Source organism: Hyperolius riggenbachi, chromosome 4, assembly GCF_040937935.1.
Source record: "Hyperolius riggenbachi isolate aHypRig1 chromosome 4, aHypRig1.pri, whole genome shotgun sequence".
Classification (NCBI taxonomy): domain Eukaryota; kingdom Metazoa; phylum Chordata; class Amphibia; order Anura; family Hyperoliidae; genus Hyperolius; species Hyperolius riggenbachi.
In genome coordinates this window covers 376,798,061-376,820,472 of record NC_090649.1, presented here as the reverse complement: position 1 = coordinate 376,820,472, position 22,412 = coordinate 376,798,061, and the positions used below count along the sequence as shown (strand labels likewise).

The 22,412-nt window shown below is 42.5% G+C and overlaps 1 protein-coding gene across 1 annotated transcript in view; it reads right to left on the bottom strand.

The window, feature by feature from the left end:
- The window catches only part of EFCAB2 (EF-hand calcium binding domain 2), a 68,672-nt gene that overhangs the window by 6,694 nt on the left and 39,566 nt on the right, over positions 1 to 22,412 (bottom strand). The window contains exon 4 of the mRNA XM_068279565.1: positions 11,369 to 11,448. Within this exon, the coding sequence (XP_068135666.1) occupies positions 11,369 to 11,448 (80 nt within the window). The remainder of the gene's footprint in view (positions 1 to 11,368; positions 11,449 to 22,412) is intronic.

The window sequence follows — 22,412 nt, the reverse complement described above, 5'->3', positions numbered from 1 at the left end:
TGGCCAGGTCAGCTTCACGATTGAAGTGTTTTCTGGGCAAATCTGCCGACATGATTGCATGTATTTTCTTGGCAAATCTGCTGACATGATTGCATGTATTTTCTGGGCAAATCTGCCGACATGATTGCATGTATTTTCTGGGCAAATCTGCCGACATGATTGCATGCATTTTCTGGGCAAATCTGCCGAAATGATTGAACGTATTCTCTGGGCAAATCTGCCGACATGATTGCATGTATTTTCTGGGCAAATCTGCCGACATGATTGAACGTAATCTCTGGGCAAATCTGCCGACATGATTGCATGTATTTTCTGGGCAAATCTGCCGAAATGATTGAACGTATTCTCTGGGCAAATCTGCCGACATGATTGCATGTATTTTCTGGGCAAATCTGCCGACATGATTGCATGTATTTACTGGGCAAATTTGCTGACATGATTGAACGTATTCTCTGGGTAAATCTGCCGACATGATTGCACGTATTTTCTGGGCAAATCTGCCGACATGATTGCATGTATTTTCTGGGCAAATCTGCTGACATGATTGAACGTATTCTCTGGGCAAATCTGCACACATTACGTGTGTTTTCTTGAGAAAACCTGGACAAGTATGTGAATTTTCTAGGGAAAGGGTCACAAAAACTTGGGTCCACTGTCTTTGCGTTGCACTTTTAAAGGGAACCCGAGGTGAGAATAATAGTGAGGCTGCCATATTTATCTCCTTTTAAGCAATACCAGTTGCCTGGCTGCCGTGCTGGTCCTCTACCTCTAATTCTTTCAACCATAGACCCTGAACAAGCATGCTTGTTTCTGGTATGATTCAGTTCACCACTGCAGCCAAATAGATCAGCAGGGCTGGCAGGCGACTAGTATTGTTTAAAAGGAAATAAATATGGCAGCCTCCATATCACTCTCACCCCGGGTTCACGGTAAATTACAGTTAGCTCCGCCCTCATCCAGTCACGCTCATTTTTTTGCCGCGGCGCCCTTTGCTTTTTGCCCCTTTACTTTTTTTTTGGGGGGTGGGGTCTTATAATACCCAGCACCGGGTGTCAAATACCCTAGGTACGCCACTGCAAGGATGAACAATTAAAGGTGTCCATGCACACTTTGATTTTAGCCAGCAGATGCGATCATTCTGATTGAATCTTTTGAAACCTATATCACAATGAGCTGCGTTGATTATCATTTTGATCGATTTGCAGCAACAATCATACTACATTGAACAGTGCAACTCGGCAGTTTGATAGATTATCAATAGATTTCATGGTGTGATGGTGAAATCTATTAAAAATAGGTGGGCAGTGTATGGAGGGATTTGATCTCTCTCCAATCTGATTTTAGGCACGCTTATGGAAACGCGATCGCAGGGACAGCAGACTGTGCATAGACTGCACTGTCTGCTGTTTCCAAACATACGTGGTGATTGACCGCTGAATCGCTGCGCATGGTTCGCTGCATTTCGGGGCGATTCAGCCCACGATCTCATTCAGTATAGTAATTGGGATTGCAAGCCACGCCCCCTTCCCCGCCAGGAGTGACGCGCAGTGCTGCATGGAGACGAGCCCTTAAATGAGAGAAGGATTGATCTGTTTGATCTGAAGGTGGAGAAGCGCAATTTCTTTAATATTCACTAGATTTGTGATGTTGTCATGGAAGCATGGGAGAAGATTCCAATGCCAACCTGTGAAGCTTTACTGAACTCCATGCCCAAGATAATTAGGGCAGTGCTGGAAAGTAATGGTGAGCACACAAAAATATGAACACTTTGGGCACAATTTTGAAAATTTTCACTTAGGGGTGTACTCATTTTTGTTGGCAGAGGTTTAGATATTAATGTGAGTTGTTTTGATGTGACAGTAAATATGCACTGTTATACAAACTGTACACTGACTACTTTACATTGTATCAAAGTGTCATATGTTCAGTGTTGTCCCATGAAAAGATATAATGAAATATTTACAAAAATGTGAGCAGTTTACTTAATTTTGTGAGATACTGTAAGCCACAGTATACAGTGTTGGCCAATAATATTGGCACCATTGCTTTTATGTCAGAAAAGGCACCACCCCTGGCAGAACTTTGTTGCAATTACAAATGCTTTGGCATGATCAGGTTTATTTATTTTGTTGGCACTGCAGGAACGCAAAAAAGCAGGGAAAAAAATGTAGACATTCCACACAAAATGTCAAGAATGGCCTGAGCAGAATGATCTGCACCTTACCTGAATTAAGCATGGAGAAAAGAAAGAAGAGCAAAGAATTGTCTGAGAATTTAAGAACCAAAATTATAGAAAAGCATGGGCAATCTCGAGACTACAATTTCATCTCCAGAGATCGTAACGCAAACCTGAATCTTCTGTAAACAATGTTAAAAAAATATATTACCTTGATCTGTAGTACTCCATGACTTCATCAGCACCATTCTCGCCACTATCCACAACCGGGGAAATGTGGTGAGCACAAATGAAGTGCACATTCCTCAAGAGCTCTCCGCACACAGAGCTGGGTCGAGCCGGACAGATACAAGCGTGCATGAAGGGGCGGAGATGACCAGCAAAGAGGAGTAGTAGACATTTATGCTGAAGCTTTTACCAAGGCGACTCAGGGACCAGCAAAGACTGTAGCCACAAATGGACACATCACTAAGGTAGGCACATGCCTCTATTGCCAACTTGTGCAGTAAAAAAACTGACTTCAGGTACCCTTTAACATTTCTGTGTCCACTGTGTGCAACACTGTAGTTTACAACCCATGGAATTGTAGTTATTCTCTCTGGACATGGGTGACAGAGAAAGATTATTCAAATGGTAGCTAAATCAATCAGCTTCCAAACAAATTCAAGCTGACCTGCAGGCACAGGATACAGAAGTGTCAGCTCACACTATCCGTTGCCATGTGATTGAAAAGGGAGGCTATGGCAAGAGACCAAGGAGGAGCCTACTGTTGACACAAACATAATGGAGCTAGATTTAAGTTTACTTAAAATTACCTATGGAAGCAACAATCCTTCTAGGAGAATGTCCAGATGAGACAAATATACAGCATTTCGTTAATGTGCATCATTTGGCTGTTTACAGAAGACAAAAAGAAGCCTTCAAAGAGCCTACAGTGAAACATGGAGGAGGTTCACTGATGCTCTGGGTAGCTTTGAATCCTTCAAAACTGAGAGACCTGGAGCAACTGGCAAAGAGAGAGTGGTTCATAATTCCAGGACAGAGATGTAAAAGACTCACTGGTCCTTATTTAATTCACTTTTTCTCCTAGGGGATAATTTTTCATCTTATTTTTAAAGTAACTTTTCAACACTCTGCAATTCAAAAAGTACCTAAAAGCAGGTGCAAAAGTACTATCAAAATTATTTTGAGTGTTTTCCTGCTTGCTGGTTGCTTATAGTGGACCTGAACTCGTGCACAGGACAGATGGAAAACATAGAGAAATGCACCCTGAATGTATTTAGAGCTTAGCCTGTCTAATTCCCCTCATCTGTGTCCAATCACAAGTTGTAATTTGATCTCTCCCCTGTGTCACCTGACTGCCACAGCAGATAAACTCATTTGAAAGCACAGGATGTTAGCAATATAGAAAGGAAGTAAAAACACTGGAGATTTATTTTAGGATTTGTATCAGGTGTAACAAAGAAATATTTTTCTTTAAAGGTTATTATTCTGTTGCGTATCTTTTAGAGCAGAAAAGAAGTTCTGAGTTTACTTCCGCTTTAAAAGGTATTTTATTGATAATGTGTGAAAATATCACCTGAGATAAAGTGAATTGAATGAAGGCCACTGATTTTTACGCAAAGCGATTAACACCAGTTGTTTATTCCAAAAGGTGTGCTACCAAGAACTAAGTTGAGGGTGCCAATCATTTTGCCTATTCCATTTTTAACATTTTTTTGTGTAGAATCTTTTTTGTGTTCTTCCATTGCCAACAAAAGAAATCAACATGGGAATACCAAAGCATTTGTTATCGCAACAATTTCCAAGGGTGCAAGAGTGACAATATTTTTGGCTACGTGTGTAAAATGTATTCACGGACAGAAATCTTGTAATGCTGTTCATCCAGACCTATGATGTGGCGCATCAGTACAGCTGATGTTAGCATTTCTGGGCCTTCACCTTTTCAAAATCTGCAGCTGAGTAAAGCAGTATAATAATAATTCTAACATTTGTATAGCACTTTTCTCCTGTCGAACTCAAAGTGCTTGAGTATTATCAAAAGTTATGCAGGCAAGATACAGGCAAATAATAAACATTCATTTGTTCCTGAATTCTACTTGAAACATTGCTCTAGTGGTGAAGGGAATTTACCATTATTAACTAATAATGAGGGGGAAGTGGCGTAGCTGATGAGCTATGGGCCCCAGTGCAAGTTTTACATTGGACTCCCAAGCATTCTATACAAAACAAGTCGTATTGCACAACAAAACCTGCCAAGAACGTCCACAGTATGAGAGGTCTAGGCAGAGGAGGGGAGGAGTTTGGTAGTGATTACCGCCATTCCAACGATATAAAGAAGAGATAATTACCAGCATAGCACCATTGAAGAGCTAATACTGTGATCGATGGAGAGCCTATAGGGCCCCTCCAACCTCTGCATCCGCTATTACTATACCACTGATTGCAGGGCCTTTTTCCACTAGCGATTTCATACATGGATTCGCAGCCTATTAAAAGCAATAGTGTCGGTAGCAGTTTTTCACAGGCCGCACCCAAATCCTTATCCCTGTCCAGCAATTTGGCTGCAGCTTCATAGCAGCACGGGTGGGCATCTGATTTGGAAATGGGTGCAGCAACCAGTGGAAAATGGCTGGAATGCCTGAATTTTTATAGTTTGTGTATGTTTGGAATATGATCTATTTTTTAACCTTAACTTACTTCTTCTCTGGATCTGCTTACTTGTTTATAGAGGTAGACTCTGAAAGTATTATAACCAGGTTTAAACAGGAAGACCCCACAGCATTTAGATTATGCATAGCAATAAGAAATGCAAGCCTCTTTATACATTTTTTGTGTGTGAAGAAAACAAGGTGTTTCCCGCTGCACTTGCCAAGCCCCCATTGCTTGGAGCGCATAACATGTTTACAGCATCATGTGAGACAAGTTAAACAATGGGATGGCAAGATTTCAAATATGAAATATTCTCATTTTTGGCTAATGAGATTTGACTAAAGAGCTCCTTAAGGCTACAATTTCACTTATATGATATTATTGTGTACACATTGTAACTTGCACTATACATGTAGGTACGCCTACAACCCACGCATCCACAGCAGCTGTACAATGCATGTTTTAAAAAGAGATTCATTATATTTTACAGTGAAAGTACACAATGTACAACATAACGTAGCGAAGGGAACAGCGCTACAACAAATAACACAGGGTAAGGCGACCAAAATATTTAACAGAGAAATAATTTGTCAGGCTATAGCTACATCCAGACCTCTTTGGGTTTATTGGAGTACAGTATTCGGTGTATCACCCTATATCATAATCTAATCTTATGCAGCCATTGTTGAGCTGAAAACCCTCTTTAGTACCAATGCAAAAGGAAATCAGTGTGTCCTGTACTGAGCCAGGAATATTCTGTTATGAATTTATGTGTAGGATTTGATATGGTAGGTGAAGGTAGGTGTTGTAAGGGGAGCCTTGACGTATGGGTACCGGAGGCACCTCGGAAGCTTGGGAACTTGGTTGTTGTCAACCAGTACTTCTAAGTCCCTATCCAAGTTTGATACCCCCATATGTATCCCATTTATTTTGTGTGGTGCTAGACCAGTGGTTCCCAAACTAAGGCCCGCGGGCCGAATGTGGCCCCCTGAGGCTTTTTTACCGCCCCCACGCACAAAATGCATTACTTATAGATGCGGTCAGCTACATCTTTAAATATTGGTGGTCCGCATATAGAATAGCAGTGCTGGCACCACCCATCCACATGGAAGCCAGAAAGCAGTAATTCTCTGGTTTCCAATCAAATCCCACATCAGATGACACTACTGTCCAATTGGACTGCAGGTTGTCACCTGGGTATGCTTTACTGTCTGGCCCGCAAAGACTTCTACATCATCCTATGTATGCTCCAGCCCCCCAGCAGTGTGAAATATGTTGACCCAGCCCTCGACCCAAAACGTTTGGGGACCCCTGTGCTAGACCATTGGTACGACCAAGATGTATGACTTAACATTTTTCAGCATTGAATTTCATCTGCCATTTAATTGCCCATATAGCCATCCTATTTAGATCCTTCCGCAATATGTCACTATCTTCCTGTGTGTTGATAAGTCTGCACAACTTTTTATCATCTGCAAAAATAATAGCCAAATGACTTTCCGCTTCATCTACTAGGTCATTATTAAATTAATTTAGTACTGGAACCAATACCGAGATCTGTGGGACCCACTGCTAACAGTCAACCATTTTGATTACGATCCATTAACCACAACTCTTTGCTTTCTATCCACTAACCAGTTCACAGATTCTTCCCCAATTCTTACATGCTCAACTTCTGTACCAGACTGATGTGAGCATCAACGGTCTTTCCAAAGTCCAAGTATATCACATCTACAGCATTCCCAATATCCACATTGGCATTGACCACCGCATAAAAGCTAAGCATGTTAGTCAAACAAGTCCTGTCCTTAGTAAATCTACTTTGATGCAGAGAAATTAGATTGTCTGCTATGAAGTCTTGTATAGAACCACTAAGGAAACCCTCAAATAGTTTTCACACCTCTAATGTTAAAAAGACTATAAAGTATAAAACGCACTTAGTGTTCATGCTGTTCTTGTAAAAAGTTATACTGACTTTGGTGGTCCTATCAGTATAATGCCTACTAGGAGACCCTCTGTGCAGCAACTTACAGTGGTTAGCACCCTTGCAGCCGAGTGCCGTGGTGTCTTTTGTATTGGCGATACAGAGTACCACAAAAGCATCACAGCACTCAGCTTCAGGGGAGCAGGGCTAACCGCCAGAAGTTTTTCAAATAGAAAAGAGTAGCCTGGCACTTCCCCTTTAAGAGGTATTGTCCAGTATGTGAGAAAGTTAAAGCTGGTGGCTGAATGATGTGTGATAGGCTGCACTCATTCCCACTACTTGCATTGGATGTGTGCTCCGCTGGTAGTGCACAAGAAGGAAGTGGAACAAACCATTATCATAGAGAACAGAAAGAAGTTGCCACACCCTGAGGAGGCATTATACTGAAAGGACCACTGAAGTCAGTGTAACTTTTTACAAAAACGACATGCACACTAAGTGCCTTTTAGACTTCATAGTCTCTTTAAGCTTGATTAAACGCCTGATTCTTGGCCTCCTGAAACATTCCACAAATTCCCTCTTGGACCCACATCAATTTGCCTACAAGATGAATAGATCAGTAGAGGACACCATCAACCTTGATAGACCTGACTCCTATGCCAGGATCCTTGGACTTTAGCTCTGCATTTAATACCATCTGCCCGGACACCCTGCTGGACAATCTTGTGCAACTCAGAGTTATCCCCACCCTCTGCATATAGGTCAGGGACTTCCTCTCAAACAGAACTCAACAAATTAAGTTAAGTAACTGCCTCTCCAGCAAGAGAACCACTAATATGGGTGCCCCGCAGGGATGTGTACTACCACCACTCCTGTTCTCTCTTTACACCAACAACCACACTTCAACCTCTGACTCCGTTAAGGTAATTAAATTTGCAGATGACACAACAATCATTGGCCTCATCAGTGGAGACGGAGGTGAACACGCTTACCGTAGCAAGGATGAAAGCATGTGCACCTGGTGCCAGGACAACAATCTCGTCCTCAACGCCGCAAAAATTGTAGAACTGATCATGTATTTCAGGAAGCTCCCTTCCACCCTCCACCCGGTGCTCATTGGCGAGACCGAGGTCTCTAGGGTACCGTATATTCGGTTTCTTGGTACAACATTAACAAATGACCTTAGATGGGGTCAGAACACCACTACATCTGCTGAAAAATTCTGATATTTTGCTCTTCTTAAATAATGGCAAAACATGGAATATAGTGGAAATACAAGACCAATCCTTGAAGGACCTACTTTAAAATGTACAGAGCTTAAAGTGAACTAAGCACCATACACTGTATATACTACAGTATATGTCAACCTGAGTATAGGCCAACCCTCCCAACCTTTACCCCCCAAAAACTAGAAAAAATGATTGATATGTGTATAAGCAGATGGTAGGAAATGCAGCACCTACCAAGGACCTCCTAAAGCCTCTTGATAGTCCCATTAAGCCCCACACATACCACACTTAATTCTGGGATCCCTTTAATTGCTTGTCGCAATTTGCCTATGGTTGTCAGAATGGGCCTTTAGTTGACACTAGTCATGAAATGAACAGTTCCATAACTCAACTGGCATTAGCACATCACATCAAGTGGTAATGAAAGCAAGCAGTAAAAGTTCATGCAGAAAGTGAATAGTTTGCACGAACAAGGGCTGTTCGCCTTTAACGCAATTTATGCCTATGCATGTAGGGCATGTGGAGGAGGGTAGTCGGTACAGTACAAGAAAAAAAAATCAAAAAGACCTTGGCTTTGCTATTAACCGCTGCATCGCCTGCCATTTAAGTCTATGGAGCCCGCTGCAAATAGCTGGTTCAGGAATATTTGCGGAAATTCGCATTCACTATTCGCAAACTGAAAATTTGATGTTCGCGCCTTCACTATCTGACATTTCCAAGCTAGTCTATGCAGCAAAGGAGTAGCCCTCAGTGTGCCCCTCGCCGGAGCATTCAGCTTTGGATACAGATTATGGCCCACTGCACACAGTGACTCGAGCATAAGCCGAGAACCCCACTTGTGAGTCACTTTTTTAATCACAAAAACTCGGCTTATACTCGAGTAAATCATGTCTACTCGAGTCTTAACTTACCTTCAGGAGCTGCTGCATAGCCCCCGTCTCCACGAGGATGTCCATTTTGCAGCAGTCACTGCCGCACGTTCGCAGCTCAAAGTGTTTGCATGTTCCTGGCAGCTGGTGTATGTTGAGAGATGTTGGGTTCCCGGTCGCTAGTGCATGCTGTGAGATGTAGTCATTACATCTCCCGCCTGGAAGATGTAGACATTTAGGGCTCGTTCACACTGGGGGCATTTTCGGCCTTTTTTCAAGCGCAGGCGATTTTTAAAATCACCCACAAAACGCTTGTGCAATGAATCTCTATGAGAAGGTTCATATCAGCGCGGTTCGTGCGCTGTGCATTCAGCGAAGTGGTGCTTGTACTATTTTTGGGACGTTTTTGCTATACTGGAAGGTATAGGAAGAGCGCTAAATGCTCACAAAACCGCTTTATGCTGCAATTGCATTTTGCTTTTTTAGAATAAATACATTGTATTTATTCTTTTCCGGGTCACAGAGTTTACTTCCTGACTTGCGTCAGGGAGTGAATCTCAAAACTGCTTGGCAAAGCGTTTAGAAAAGCGTTTTTTCAAAAAACATAGCGTGCAGTGGAATGCCAGGAGGGGAAAAAAACAGCACACAAAAACGCAAAATGCTTGCGCTTGCGTTTTTAGGTGTGAATGAGGCCTAAAGACTATATCTCATGTCATGCACTAGTGGCAGAGAAAGCTCATATCCCAGCATGCATCAGCAGTCAGGACCGCCGCATCTCCCAGCATACACCAGCAGCTAAGAAGGCACTAGTCTCATGGGCAATATGAACTGCAGCCATGCAGCAGTGAAAGCTGCAAGATGGATGCCCTTATGGAGATGTGCCGCCCTCTCAAAGCTAACATTATTTACAAATCTCCCTTAGGGGGAGGTTCATTTTAAATATTTTTCCAGATACGAAAAATATAATATTATATATTTTGTAAATTAAGTCAACTTTGTATTTCTGAAATGTTGTAACCAGAGTCGCTTGTAAGTAGGGGACTGCCTGTAGTAGTTTGTGATCCTCTGGTAGCTTATGTGTTTTACATTCTATGTTTCATTACAACATTATTACTTCCGTTTCAGGTTTGATTTTTTCATTCTTGTATCAGTACTTACCCACGTCAAGTCTATGTGCAGTTAGGAGTGGGTCTATATTTTTACATCTTTATGTTGAGGAAGAATTGAATTCATGGTAAAATGAATTCATGGTAAAGGGTCATCTGATTTGAAACATGTTACCTTTTTTACCATACTACGGGCCTGATGCACAAACTGCTAGTAATATGGTAATATATCTGTGCCCAGGCAGGGCACTGCAATATTACCGGTAGCAACATCAGCACAGTACCTTGCATTGGCCATACATGGATAACATGAGGGTTTCTATGGTAACGCAAGTTAAGTGACTTAATGCGTGTTACCAAAGCAGCACTCATGTTACCCATAAACCACGGGTCATGCTTATTGCGCAACATGTGGTACTCTGCTGGCAAAAGTACCATTCGCTACCTGCACACAGCAATATTACCGGTGATTCATGCATCAGGCCCTATGGCCTCAATTCACTAAGCTTTATCAAACACTTTACCAAACGTTTGATAATTTACCTCATGGGTAAAATCTAATTTTGAATTCAAGAGAAACTCCAACCTAGAATTGAACTTTATCCCAATCAGTAGCTGATACCCCCTTTTGCATGAGAAATATAATGCTTTCACAAACAGACCATCAGGGGGCGCTGTATGACTGATTTTGTGCTGAAACCCCTCCCACAAGAAGCTCTGAGTACCGTGGTACTATGGGCAAACTGCCACAATATAACAATGTTCACAGACAGGTATTAGCTGTTTACAGCTGTCTCTAACAGCCAAAACAGCTAGGAGCAGCTACATAACCTGCCCACAGTAAAAATGTCACCATGTAATAAATGTCAGAATGTAAATCGGGGAGAGGAAAGATTTTAAAATGAGCAAACACTGACTAAATCATTTATGCATAATTATTGTAAAAATGAAGCACTTTTTTATTACACTATTTTCACTGGAGTTCCTCTTTAACTAAGGTGTTAAAGATTTAATGATAAAACATTTAACATTTTATTGATAAAACATAAATATGTAACAAAATTAGATTTTACCCATGAGGTAAATTATCAAACGTTTAATAAAGGGTTTGATAAAGCTTAGTGAATTGAGGCCATATGTAACTAATATAGGATAGAGGATTTGGATGTATGGTCCCAGCATGCTGTGGACTTTCTGGATACGTTTCTTCTGATGGTGGTCCTGAACGGATAGTTGCTGTTTAAGTGAGTGGGGTACTGCAGTATTAACTTGTTCCACTGATCACCAGCCATGTTAAATACCAATAAAGAGTACAACCAATAAAGAGTACCCCTGCCATTGCATTTTATTGGCCATGTAAAACAGAAAAGCTGACAAACTGCTGGAGAACACACACTGGATGAATGTCTCACCTTCTTTCCAGTAATACTTTTGTCATCATTGGTAAGAATTTCTCAAAGCGGATGAAGCCTGTAGGTTCTTCTTCCTCCACCTAAAAAGCAAACATTAACAGAAACAATGAAAGTGTATGTAAAGGTACGTACACACACGTCTGATATTTCTGAGCGGCTTGTCGTTCAAACCGGTCGTTTGAACAACAGTTTGGCGTGTGTACGAACAATCTTTAGACTGACAGCAGCAGTTTTGACGGATCCTTGGACTAACTGTCGTTCAAAGTCCGTACATGTGCACACACGACTTGTTGTTTGAAAGTCTATTAGTTTGACACTAATAGGCTTTCAAACAACAAGTCATTTGATCTATCCATTGTTCTATCAAGTCCATTGACCAGTTAACCTCTTGAGGACTGCAGGGCTAAACCCCTCTAGTGACCAGGCCATTTTTGGTAAAATTGCCCACTGCAGCTTTAAAGGCCAAGCTGCAGGGCCGCACAACACAGCACAGAAGTGATTCCCACCCCCCCCCCCCTTTTCTCCCCACACACAGAGCTCTCTGTTGGTGGGGTCTGATCGCTCCCCCCATGTTTATTTTTTTAATAATAAATATTATTGTTCCTGCTTTTTTTTAAAAAAAAAACCTGTGTCTTTAAAACCCCTCCCTACCTTCCCACAGCCACCCAATTACAGTGATCGGCTGTCATAGGCTTCTGCCTATGAGAGCTGATCGCTCTCTTGTCCCCCAGGGGGACTGCCGTGTCACACGGCTGTCCCCAGTGCAGCGCTGCTGCTAATCGCAGCGCTGCACAGTGTAAATAGACGGCGATCACGCCGTCTAACAGTCTCTCGAGCGGCAATAGCCGCTCGGAGACTGAAGGCGAGGCGGAGCTCCGTCCCCCAAGCAGGAGATGTGCGCGCAGCGTGCGTACCATCTCCTAAATTAGCTGGCCCCAGGACTTTACGCCAATCGGAGTTAGGCGGTCCTGGGGCTGCCGCTGCGGCCACGCCCATCGGCGTGACGCGGGCGGCAAGAGGTTAAACGACATGTAAATTAGCTGAAATTAGCATTTCAAACGTTTTCTCATCAGTGTGTACAAAGAGTCTGAACAACTTTTTGTTTGAATGGCAAGTCGTTCAAACGTCCGGTTTCAACGACAATCGGGCATAAAATCAGACATGTGTATGCACCTTTAAAGCAGAGAATGAAAATCTCTCAGACACTAGCTCATCTGCTGAAAAGCTTAAATTTATAATTTAAAATAGCGCCCTTTTTTAAAATGTATGACTGATTTCAATGGTTGTAACATGGCTACAGGCAAATTATTCCCTCCAGGTCAGCAGTACATCTTTCGAAAAGCTGGGATTGTCTGGGGAATTAGATATCTTGGCTAAATAATGAGAAGACAGATAAGAGAGAGACAATCTTTTTAGATAAGACGGAACAGAATCCACATACCCCTATACAGTATGTGTCTGAAATACACAGCAGCACACAAATGTCAATTATCTTCTAGGAGACTGCAAGACTATTTACTATTCAGTCAGACTTTTAAAGTGGACTCAAATTAAAAATACAAGATTTCTGAAATAAAATCTATTTTCTAATTTATAATAATAAATAGCAGCCTTTTTTCAGCTGCATGATGACAAATATCAAATATTTTACATTTATTGGAGGAACCCCTCCCCCCTCCCTTTCATATTGCTGGGACAGAATCCGGCAAACTGGTGGAGTAGCTGGTGTCCGGCAAAGGAGGAATTGCTAATGGCTGCCACCTGTATAACCCTAGTTATGGAAAGAGAAGGGTGAAAAGCATTCACTGAAATGCTCATAGGCTTGAAGGAGTGTTTATTTATCTTTGTATGTGTCAGAGTGGTGCAACTAAATATTTTGAATTAAAAAAAATGTTTGGTTTGGGTCCGCTTTAAGAAAAATAATAGGGTTGCTTGCTAAGCAAATGCACTATAGTGGCAATCTCTACCTTGACAAAATTTCAAAAATTTTACAGATTTTACAAACTTTTACAATGTACAGATTTAAAGTACTACAGCAAAGACCCCGTCATCCGGAACTCAGGCATCCAGAAGACCCAACTAACCAGCATGCCTGAGGGAGATAACAGGGGCAGAACTTTGGTAGTTTAGTTAGGCCCAGTTTACACTTAAAGAGGAACTCCAGCCTAAACAAACATACTGTAATTAAGTTACATTAGTTATGTTAATTAAAATATATAGGTAATATAATATCTTACCCACCCTGTTTTAAAAGAACAGGCAAATGTTTGATTTCCTGATGGCAGCCATTTTTTTGGTTGAAAGGAGGTGACAGGGAGCATGAGACACAGTTCCAACTGTCCTGTGTCCTGAGCACCTCTCCCAGTTGCTAGGCAACGTGAACAACAATATATAATTTTTTTCTTTGATGGGTGGAGCTTAGCTAAAAATGCAGCTAAAAATGATGCTTTGGTAAGAAAAACAAAGTTCTGATGCTGTGAAACTGTTAAAGAAACACCTAGCCTTTTCAGTTCTGCTGAGTAGATTTTTAGTCCGGAGGTTCACTTTAATCAGTTGCTCTCAGTTATAACTCAAAGGTCAACTGATTTTCAAAGTAAGTCCCATGTTTTCCTATGGCACCTTCCACACTTAAAGAAAACCTGAACTGAAAATGAAAAGTCAAAATAAGCATACACAAGTCATACTTACCTTCCATGTAGTCTACTCCTCAGTGTCTTTCTCCTCTCCCGCGTCCTATTTGTTCACTGTGATCAAGGGAATTTTTCGTCCTCCATTTTGAAAATGGCCATTACCCATAACAGCTTTCTAGTCAGCACACAGTTAAACTGTAACATCGCCCACTTGAGCCATAGGGAAACATGGACATTACCTTGTACATCAGTTTTCCTCTCAGCTATAACTGACAGCAACTGATATATAACTGACAGCAACTGATATATTTCAGATCTGACAAAATATTGTCAGAGCTGGAAGGGATTATTGTCAGAAGAAAATGGTGAGCTTCTGAGAGGAACTGATGGCAAGAAAACTATGTAATGTTCATTTGAAGTTACCTCATGTGTTTATTTTAAATATTTTTACTCAGTACAGGTTCTCTTTAACGTGTTTTAACTGAAATGTTTTTCAAAATGCACTGCTATAGAGAAGAAAAAAAAAACACATACCAACTGATTAAGTGTAAACAGGGCCTTAGTGTTAGAAGTAGATAAGGGAATGTTAGTGTTAAGGTGGCCATACATTTAGCGGCCTGATTGACAACCCGATGATTTTATTGAATTGGATGAAAATCGGTCCCGCAACATGTCCGCCCAATTGATGAATCAATCAATTTCAGGCATAATTCTGTCAAATGCATCAATCAGACATGCTGGTAAATCTTAGTCCAACGTGGTTGATCGCGTGCGTGGCAGTAATGGCGTGCAATGACAGGCACATGTGATGGACCCCCAGCTACTTTCCCTCTAAGTGTAAAATGCCCCCCCCCCCCCCCCCCCCCCCATGCCTGTGTGCAGTGTAAATTCTCATCCGTCTTACTGGGGTGACTCCTGTTCTCCCCCGCCGTCACCCCACTGTGGCACCAGGCATGTTTGTGAGGTCATGCGCCATGTGCACATGGGGTAATGGCGGATGCGGCCGGGAGTCACGCCATCAGAACAGGTGAGAATTTACACTGCACAGGCACTGGGAGGAATCATTTTACACTTGGGGGTGGCCAGGCGGTCATGCTGAAATCTATTGGAAGTCGGTCTGTGGTGTTTGGGCAGGCAACAGATCTCTCGGTGATCAGATAGAGATCTGCCTCATGGTCGATCTGCCCATACATCGCCTGATGTATAGGCCAAGCTGACCTCCTTGCCCCAGTGTTGGATCTTACCTCCTTGCTACAGCGTTGTGGCATCATTTGCAGCCAATCATTGTGCTCTGCATGCCTCTTGGCCCCAGTGACATAGAGGAGATGGGACCAGATACTTGAGCCAGGAGGTAAGCTCTAACGAATGCTGCACTGATATGCAGGTCCAAGGGGTGCATGCTGGAGGAGCAAATGAGAGGAGAAGGTAGAAAGGAAGTACAAACCCATCTCCCCACTGTTAATCAGATGATTAGGGGGAGGGGACAAAGAAGCGTAATGGGGCACCTGGAAACTGACTATGAATTAGATTTTTTTATTTTGTTGGAGAGGAAGGTAGGGAGGAGGGGAATATGCTGGCTAATTAAATGTAATCTGGATAATTAGGTGTATTTATTGTGGGAGGAAATGCTGGCTAATAAAGGTGTGATTTTGTGGGGAGAAACGCTTGCTAATTTATGTGTTTGCACCATTGATCCTAGTTACTTATTTGAAAGGGGAAGCCTCTAAAGCAGAGGTGCCCACACTTTTTTGGCTTGTGAGCTACTTTAAAAAAATAGCAAGTCACAATGATGTACAATTTTATGTACAATTTTAGGAGCACACTTGTATATACAGAATGGAAAATGTAGTGGGGTCGGGATCTACCATGAAGTCCTTTGTTATCTAAAAGTAGATCGCAATCTACCTAATGGGCACCCCTGCTCTAAAGGCTTCCCACGTCCTCCTTGAGACTACTGCCTTTGCCCAGAACCCTCTCTTACATCGGGATAGCGCTACTCTTCGTGCACGGCCATATTGCCCGAGTGAGTATGGCTGTGCTTCCGCAGTAACACATCCATGAGCGGCTTCGGTTTACTGGGCAGCCACTGCTGTACTCCCACAGGTGGTGATACATGGTGGGGAGCACAGCTGCGAGAACATTTGCAACAAGTCCTTGTCGAATATGTTCAAAGAGTCTGCACTTGGCAACAGTGGGGGTGAGGAGGCCACAGGAAGCACCTGGACTATTCAGTGGCTTCCCTCTACCTCGGTACTGTAAATATCTAGCTTTTTTTTTATCTGTCTCCAGTACACTTTAATTATGTTTGGGGAGGAAACATGGACCCTCTGGCTTTGGGTTGCACTGTTGCTAGTTGTTAGTTTAGTTGACTCCGCTCACAGCAAAGTACTGTAGAGCTTTATAAATCTGTACACTGATCAGGCCTGCTTTTTTGTGAGTTTTTATAAACAAGAGTCAGCCGTACAGCATGTACCCCTTTATTGTGGTATTTACCAAGTGCCCTCTGCCATGGGTAAAGGTACCCATACACTTATAGATTAGCATCAGACTCGACCATCAGATAGATTCCAGTTAGATGTCTGTCCGGTCAGATCTGACAGGAATCTATCTGATGTGTGCCACACAGTAGGAACAGATTTCCAATAGATTTCTGAATGTTGCACCATTCGATCCAATGCAACCCTACAGCCCAGATTTTCCATCCGGACCGATCGATCATGCTTTCTGTTCCATCGATTTCTAGCCGATTCGACCAGAACGGTTGAATAGGCCATCGATCGATGGCTAAAATTGACCAGGGTATGGGCCCCTTAACATCACCTCAACTACTCTTCAATGTGTCAATAATTAATAGAATTACTATTATAATTTTGTATCAATGCTCTCCAACAGCCGGCAGTTAATTAACTAAAACCCACTTATTTTGTGTTGTGTGTGTGTGTGTGTGTATATATATATGACTTTATCTCACTTATTGTAAATGACTGCGACAAAATTAATTGATGTAAAGTGAAGTATATCTTGAAGTTCTGTATCTAATTAGCTTCCAAGGAGTGACTGAGTGGAGAAATGATTGCGGATGGCACTAGTCAGAGCAACCATAGTTTTTTTTACTTGTTTTTCATGGTATAGAACATTGTTAATATAATTACTGAGAATACAATAAACATGCACCGTATATACTCGAATACAAGTCGACCTTGTGTATAAATTGACTCCAATATTCAACCCTCTTAAACTGAAATATAAGTCTACACGGCAAAGTTAATGGCTGCACTTGGGGCTCAGGAGGGGTTAATGACTGCACTGCATGCAGTATTGCAGCCATTAACCCCTCCTGTCCCTTAAATGCAGCCAACACCTTCTCCAAGTGCTGCAATAATTCACTCCCTTTTATGCAGCGCAGTATTTCCCCCCCTGCCGCTTTCCTTGTTAATTATTGTGGCCAGGACTTTCACACGTGTTTACTTGGCATTTTCTTTCCTCAAAGTATCACTTACCACTGGGTAAATTGCTGTAAATGTGAAAGCCACTATTAGTACACACATTCCTCAATGTGCTCAGTGTTGCCCATGACTCGTGAATAAGTCGACCCCTATACTTTTATGTGAATCAGACCTAAATTTCTAGATTTATACTCGAGTATATACAGTATATCCATCAAGTCACCCTGGACTCCGCACTCTCCTTCACTCCCCACATCTAAAACCTCACAAACTCCTGCAACTTCCACCTTCGTAACATCTGTAAGATTCGCCCTTTCCTGACTTCTGCCACCACCAAACTCCTCATCCATGCCCTCATAATTTCCCGCCTTGACTACTGCAATGCCCTGCTGTCTGGTCTCCCTATGACCCGAACAGCCCCACTGCAGTCCATCATGAATGCGGCAGCCAGAATTATCCACTGCTCCCATCGCTCCACCACGGCGGATCCCCTCCTTGAATCCCTCCACTGGCTTCCTATCCAGTCCAGAATCAGATTCAAGATACTGTGTCTGACCTACAAATCTGTCCACAAAACCTGTCCAACCTACATTTCTGATCTTACTCAGAGGTACACACCTAGCCGCTCACTCCGCTCTTCCAATGAACTTCGCCTAACTGCCCCCCGCATCACCCAGTCCCATGCACGCCTCCAGGACTTCTCAAGAGCTGCTACAACACTATGGAACTCCCTACCTCCACCCATTAGGGCAGCCCCCTCCTTCAACATCTTTAAGAAAGCTCTCAAAACTCACCTTTTCACTCTGGCCTACTACCCCTCAAAAGTGCTCTAAACCCACAGCTGAACTCTGGTCCCCTACCTTCCGTGTCCTTACCTCTCCCTCTAGATTGTAAGCCTTTGGGCAGGGTCCTCCTCCTTTTGTGTCCTACCTGATCATGCACCTCCATTACTGTGAACCTATGCTATGCATCTGAGTGAACCTAACTTGCCTAATCTCCATGCTCCATCCAGTGACTGACTAAGCATTACCTTGTACTCATACTGTGCTGCATGATCTGGTCTTTATTGTATTCAGGTATTGTCATTTTGCTGTATGTCACCCCTAAATATTGTATATATCCCTATTTATTGTCCAGCGCTGCGTAATATGTTGGCGCTTTATAAATACAATAAATAAATAAATAAGTTAAAATACAATGGAAACAAATAGTGGTTAATATTTTCTTGTATATGACTATTTGTATATCTTTATCAGGCTCTTTTCAGTGTTTTTCTAAATATTTGTTTCTAAGTCATTTCTGTGCAGTAGTGCCAGTTATTCTTAGGAAAATACTGCCATTGTGCAAGAGAGCTGTTTTTTTTTTTTTTGTTTGTTTTTTTTTGCGCTGCAATTATTTGTGGTCCTTTTTGTGTTTAAAAACATGCAACTCCAAACACTGACAGAAACAGAAAGGGGTGAAAGTGTAGTTGTCTATACAAGACCATTTATTTTATTGTTGTTCTGAAGCTTTTCTATTTAGATCAATGTGAAGCATGTTTTATGGTTCTGTAGCTCCACCTGCTGGTTTCATTCAGTAGTGACATCTAAAGATGCGCAAAATATATTTTATTGCTCAGTACAGTACGGTTCCATACAGCCGCAAGAAGTGGCCTATCGTGTAGCCAAGCCATATAATTCAACAGCCTTTTCAGGCTTTTTTTTGGCCTTAATCACTGCAAACTCAAGGGATGGTTCTATGGTAAGTCATATAAGATTTTATTCAGTAGTGACAACTAAAGATGCGTAAGACACAAGGGTCATTTGAAAAGTTATTTTCTAGTAATCAGTAAAAAAAACATTTTATTATATTTTAGACACAATGGCACATATGCAATTAACTTTTTCACCTGCGTTTTCTCCTAGGTGATATTTTAACAACTTCTAAATAAAATTCCCTTTAAACTTTAAAATAATTTTGATAGCACCTATTCACATATTTTTGGGTGAAAATCTATTTTAAATACAAGATAAAAATGTAACTCCTAAGCGAAAACTCAGGAGATAAAGTTAATTGCATATGGGCCACTGAGCCTTATTCAATTCACCTTTTCTCCTATGTTTGCTCCTAGAAGATCATTTTTCATCTTCTGCTTAAAATAACTTTTCAGCAGTATGCAATTGAAAAAGTACCAAAACTTAAGTGAAAAAGTACTATCAAAACAATTATGAGCATTTTCTGGCTTAAAAGGCATTTTATTGATATACTGTAGTGTAAAAATATAACCTAGGAGCAGTGGCGTAGCTATGGAGCTCGGGGCCCCGGTGCAAGTTTTACATTGGGCCCCCCCAAGCACTCTATACGTAACACTTGATACAGCGCAACAAAACCTGCCAAGATCATCTACAGTATTAGAGGTGCAAGAAGGGGATAGGGGACAGTGTTTTAATTATTACTACCATTCAAAGCATCTATAGAAGTGATTATTACCACCACAGGACCAATGAACAGCTAATACTTAGGTTTAGGAAGGGCCCCATGGGGCCCCTCTGGCCCAAGGGCCCCGATGCGGCCGCTACCTCTGCAACCCCTATTGCTACGCCCCTGCCTAGGAGAAAAAGTGAATTGAATAAGGGCTTGTTCACACTGCAGGTGTTTTCGTTTTTTTTTTTTTTAACACGTGGGCGTTTTTCAAAATCGCCCACCAAGCACTTGTGCAATGAATGTCTATGAGAAGGTTCATATCAGCCCGGGTTGTGCGCTGTCCGTTCAGTAAAGTGGTGCATGGACCATTTTTGCGGCAATTCCGCCTCAATGGAAAGTATAGCAGAAATGCAAAAACGCTCACAAAATTGCTTTGTGTAGCGATTGCGTTCACGTTTTTAAAAATATATAGATTGTATTTATTATTTTCCGGGTCAAAGAGTTCACTTCCTGACTTGCGTCAGGGAGTGAATTACAAAACTGCTTGGAAAAACCGCTTAGAAAACCGCTAAGCACAAAAATGAATCGCCCACCCAAGCGCCGGGAATCAGAAAAAAAGATGCCTCAAAAACAGCCCAACGCGGATGGACATGCGAGCCGAACGCAATGTGAACAAGGCCTTAGGGCCCATTCACACTAGAAGCGCTTTTCTGAGCGTTTTGCGATTGATTAGCTCCCATTCACTAAAAATCGCTGAAAAATCACTGCTATCATTGAATCTTTGAATTTGTCCTTTGCTCCTCTGTTATCATCTGGCATGCAGGTGCAACCGCTAGCGCCAAGTGTACACTTCAAAGAGCTATCATCGCGGCAGAAAAGATAATCGGATAGCTGCTGTTGACTCCAGACCTCCTTCATACTGCTAGAATGAGAGCCACCAGGATTGGCCATGACCCCTCCTACTCAGGCAGTTGCTTCTTCAAGCTCCTCCCATCAGGTCGCTGTCACAAGAACCACCAGGCACAGGAGCACCTTCTTCCTCCTAAAATCTAAGGTCTAATTATCCAGGCTTCATCTAGCCCCTGGCAGCCAATACGTCCCCTCGCCGCAGCTCTGGTGTCCCGGGATCCCCTCCTTTGGAGATGCCAATCTCGCCAGGTTGGCATCACCTGCATGAGCACGTGGTGCCACTGCAATCGTACTCACGTGGCCTGGAGCGTTCTGCACAGGGTGGCAGCCAAAGGCAGGGCCGGTTCTAGACTTTTTGCTGCCTGAGGTAAACTTGTGAGGATGTGCAAACCCCCTCCCCCGAGTGATCGCACAGCACCCAAAAATTTACACCCACTGTATAGGTAGGTAGGTAGCCAGCCAGGTATAGGTGCTCCTTGTATAGCTGCCCCAGTATAGGTAGCTAGTATAGTTTCCCCAGTATAGGTAGTATAATTGCTCCCAGTATAGATAGTATAGCTGCTGCAGTATAGGTAGTATAGTTGCCCCCAGTATAGGTAATATAGTTGCCCCAGTAAAGTTATCTAGTATACAGTAGTTGCCCCAATGTAGATAGCTAGTATAATTGCCCCCAGTATAGATAGTATATTTGCCACAGTATAGTTAGCTAGTATAGTTGCCACAGTATAGTTAGCTAGTATAGTTGTCCCAGTATAGTTACTGGTAGCTAGTATAGTTGCTCCAGTATAGATAGTATAGTTGCCCTAATATAAATAGTATAGTTGCCCTCAGTATTGCTAGTATAGTTGCCCCCGGTATAGCTAGTATAGTTGCCCCCAGTATAGTTGCCCCCAGTATAGACAGTATAGTTGCCCCCAGTGCAGCTAGTATAGTTGCCCTAGTATAGCTAGTAAAGTTGCACCCAGTATATTTATTTTATTTATTGTACTTATAAAGCGCCAACATATTACGCAGCGCTGGACATTAGTTTAGGTTACAGGCAATATTTAGGGGTGACATACAGCAAAATGACAATACATGAATACAAGAAAGACCAGATCAGGCAGCAAAGTAGGAGTACAAGGTAATGCTTAGTCAGTCACTGGAGGGGAGCATGGAGATTAGGCAAGTTAGGTTCACTCAGATGCATAGCATAGGTTCACAGTAATGGAGGTGCATGATCAGGTAGGACACAAAAGGAGGAGGACCCTGCCCAAAGGCTTTCAATCTAGAGGGATAGGTAAGGACATGAAAGGTAGGGGACCAGAGTTCAGCTGTGGGTTTAGAGCACTTGTGAGGGGTAGTAGGCCAGAATTAAAAGGTGAGTTTTGAGGGCCTTCTTGAAGATGTTGAAGAAAGGGGCTGCCCTAATGGGTGGAGGTAGGGAGTTCCATTGTGTTGGAGCAGCTCTTGAGAAGTCCTGGAGGCGTGCATGGGACTGGGTGATGCAGGGGGCGTTCAGGCGAAGTTCATATAGACAGTATAGTTGCCCCTAGTATAGTTGCCCCAGTATACCTAGTATAGTTGCCCCCAGTATAGACAGTATAGTTGCCCAAAGTATAGTTGCCCCCAGTGCCTGCTTCCCCCACGGCCACCACTCTGTGTTACCGTCTGAGC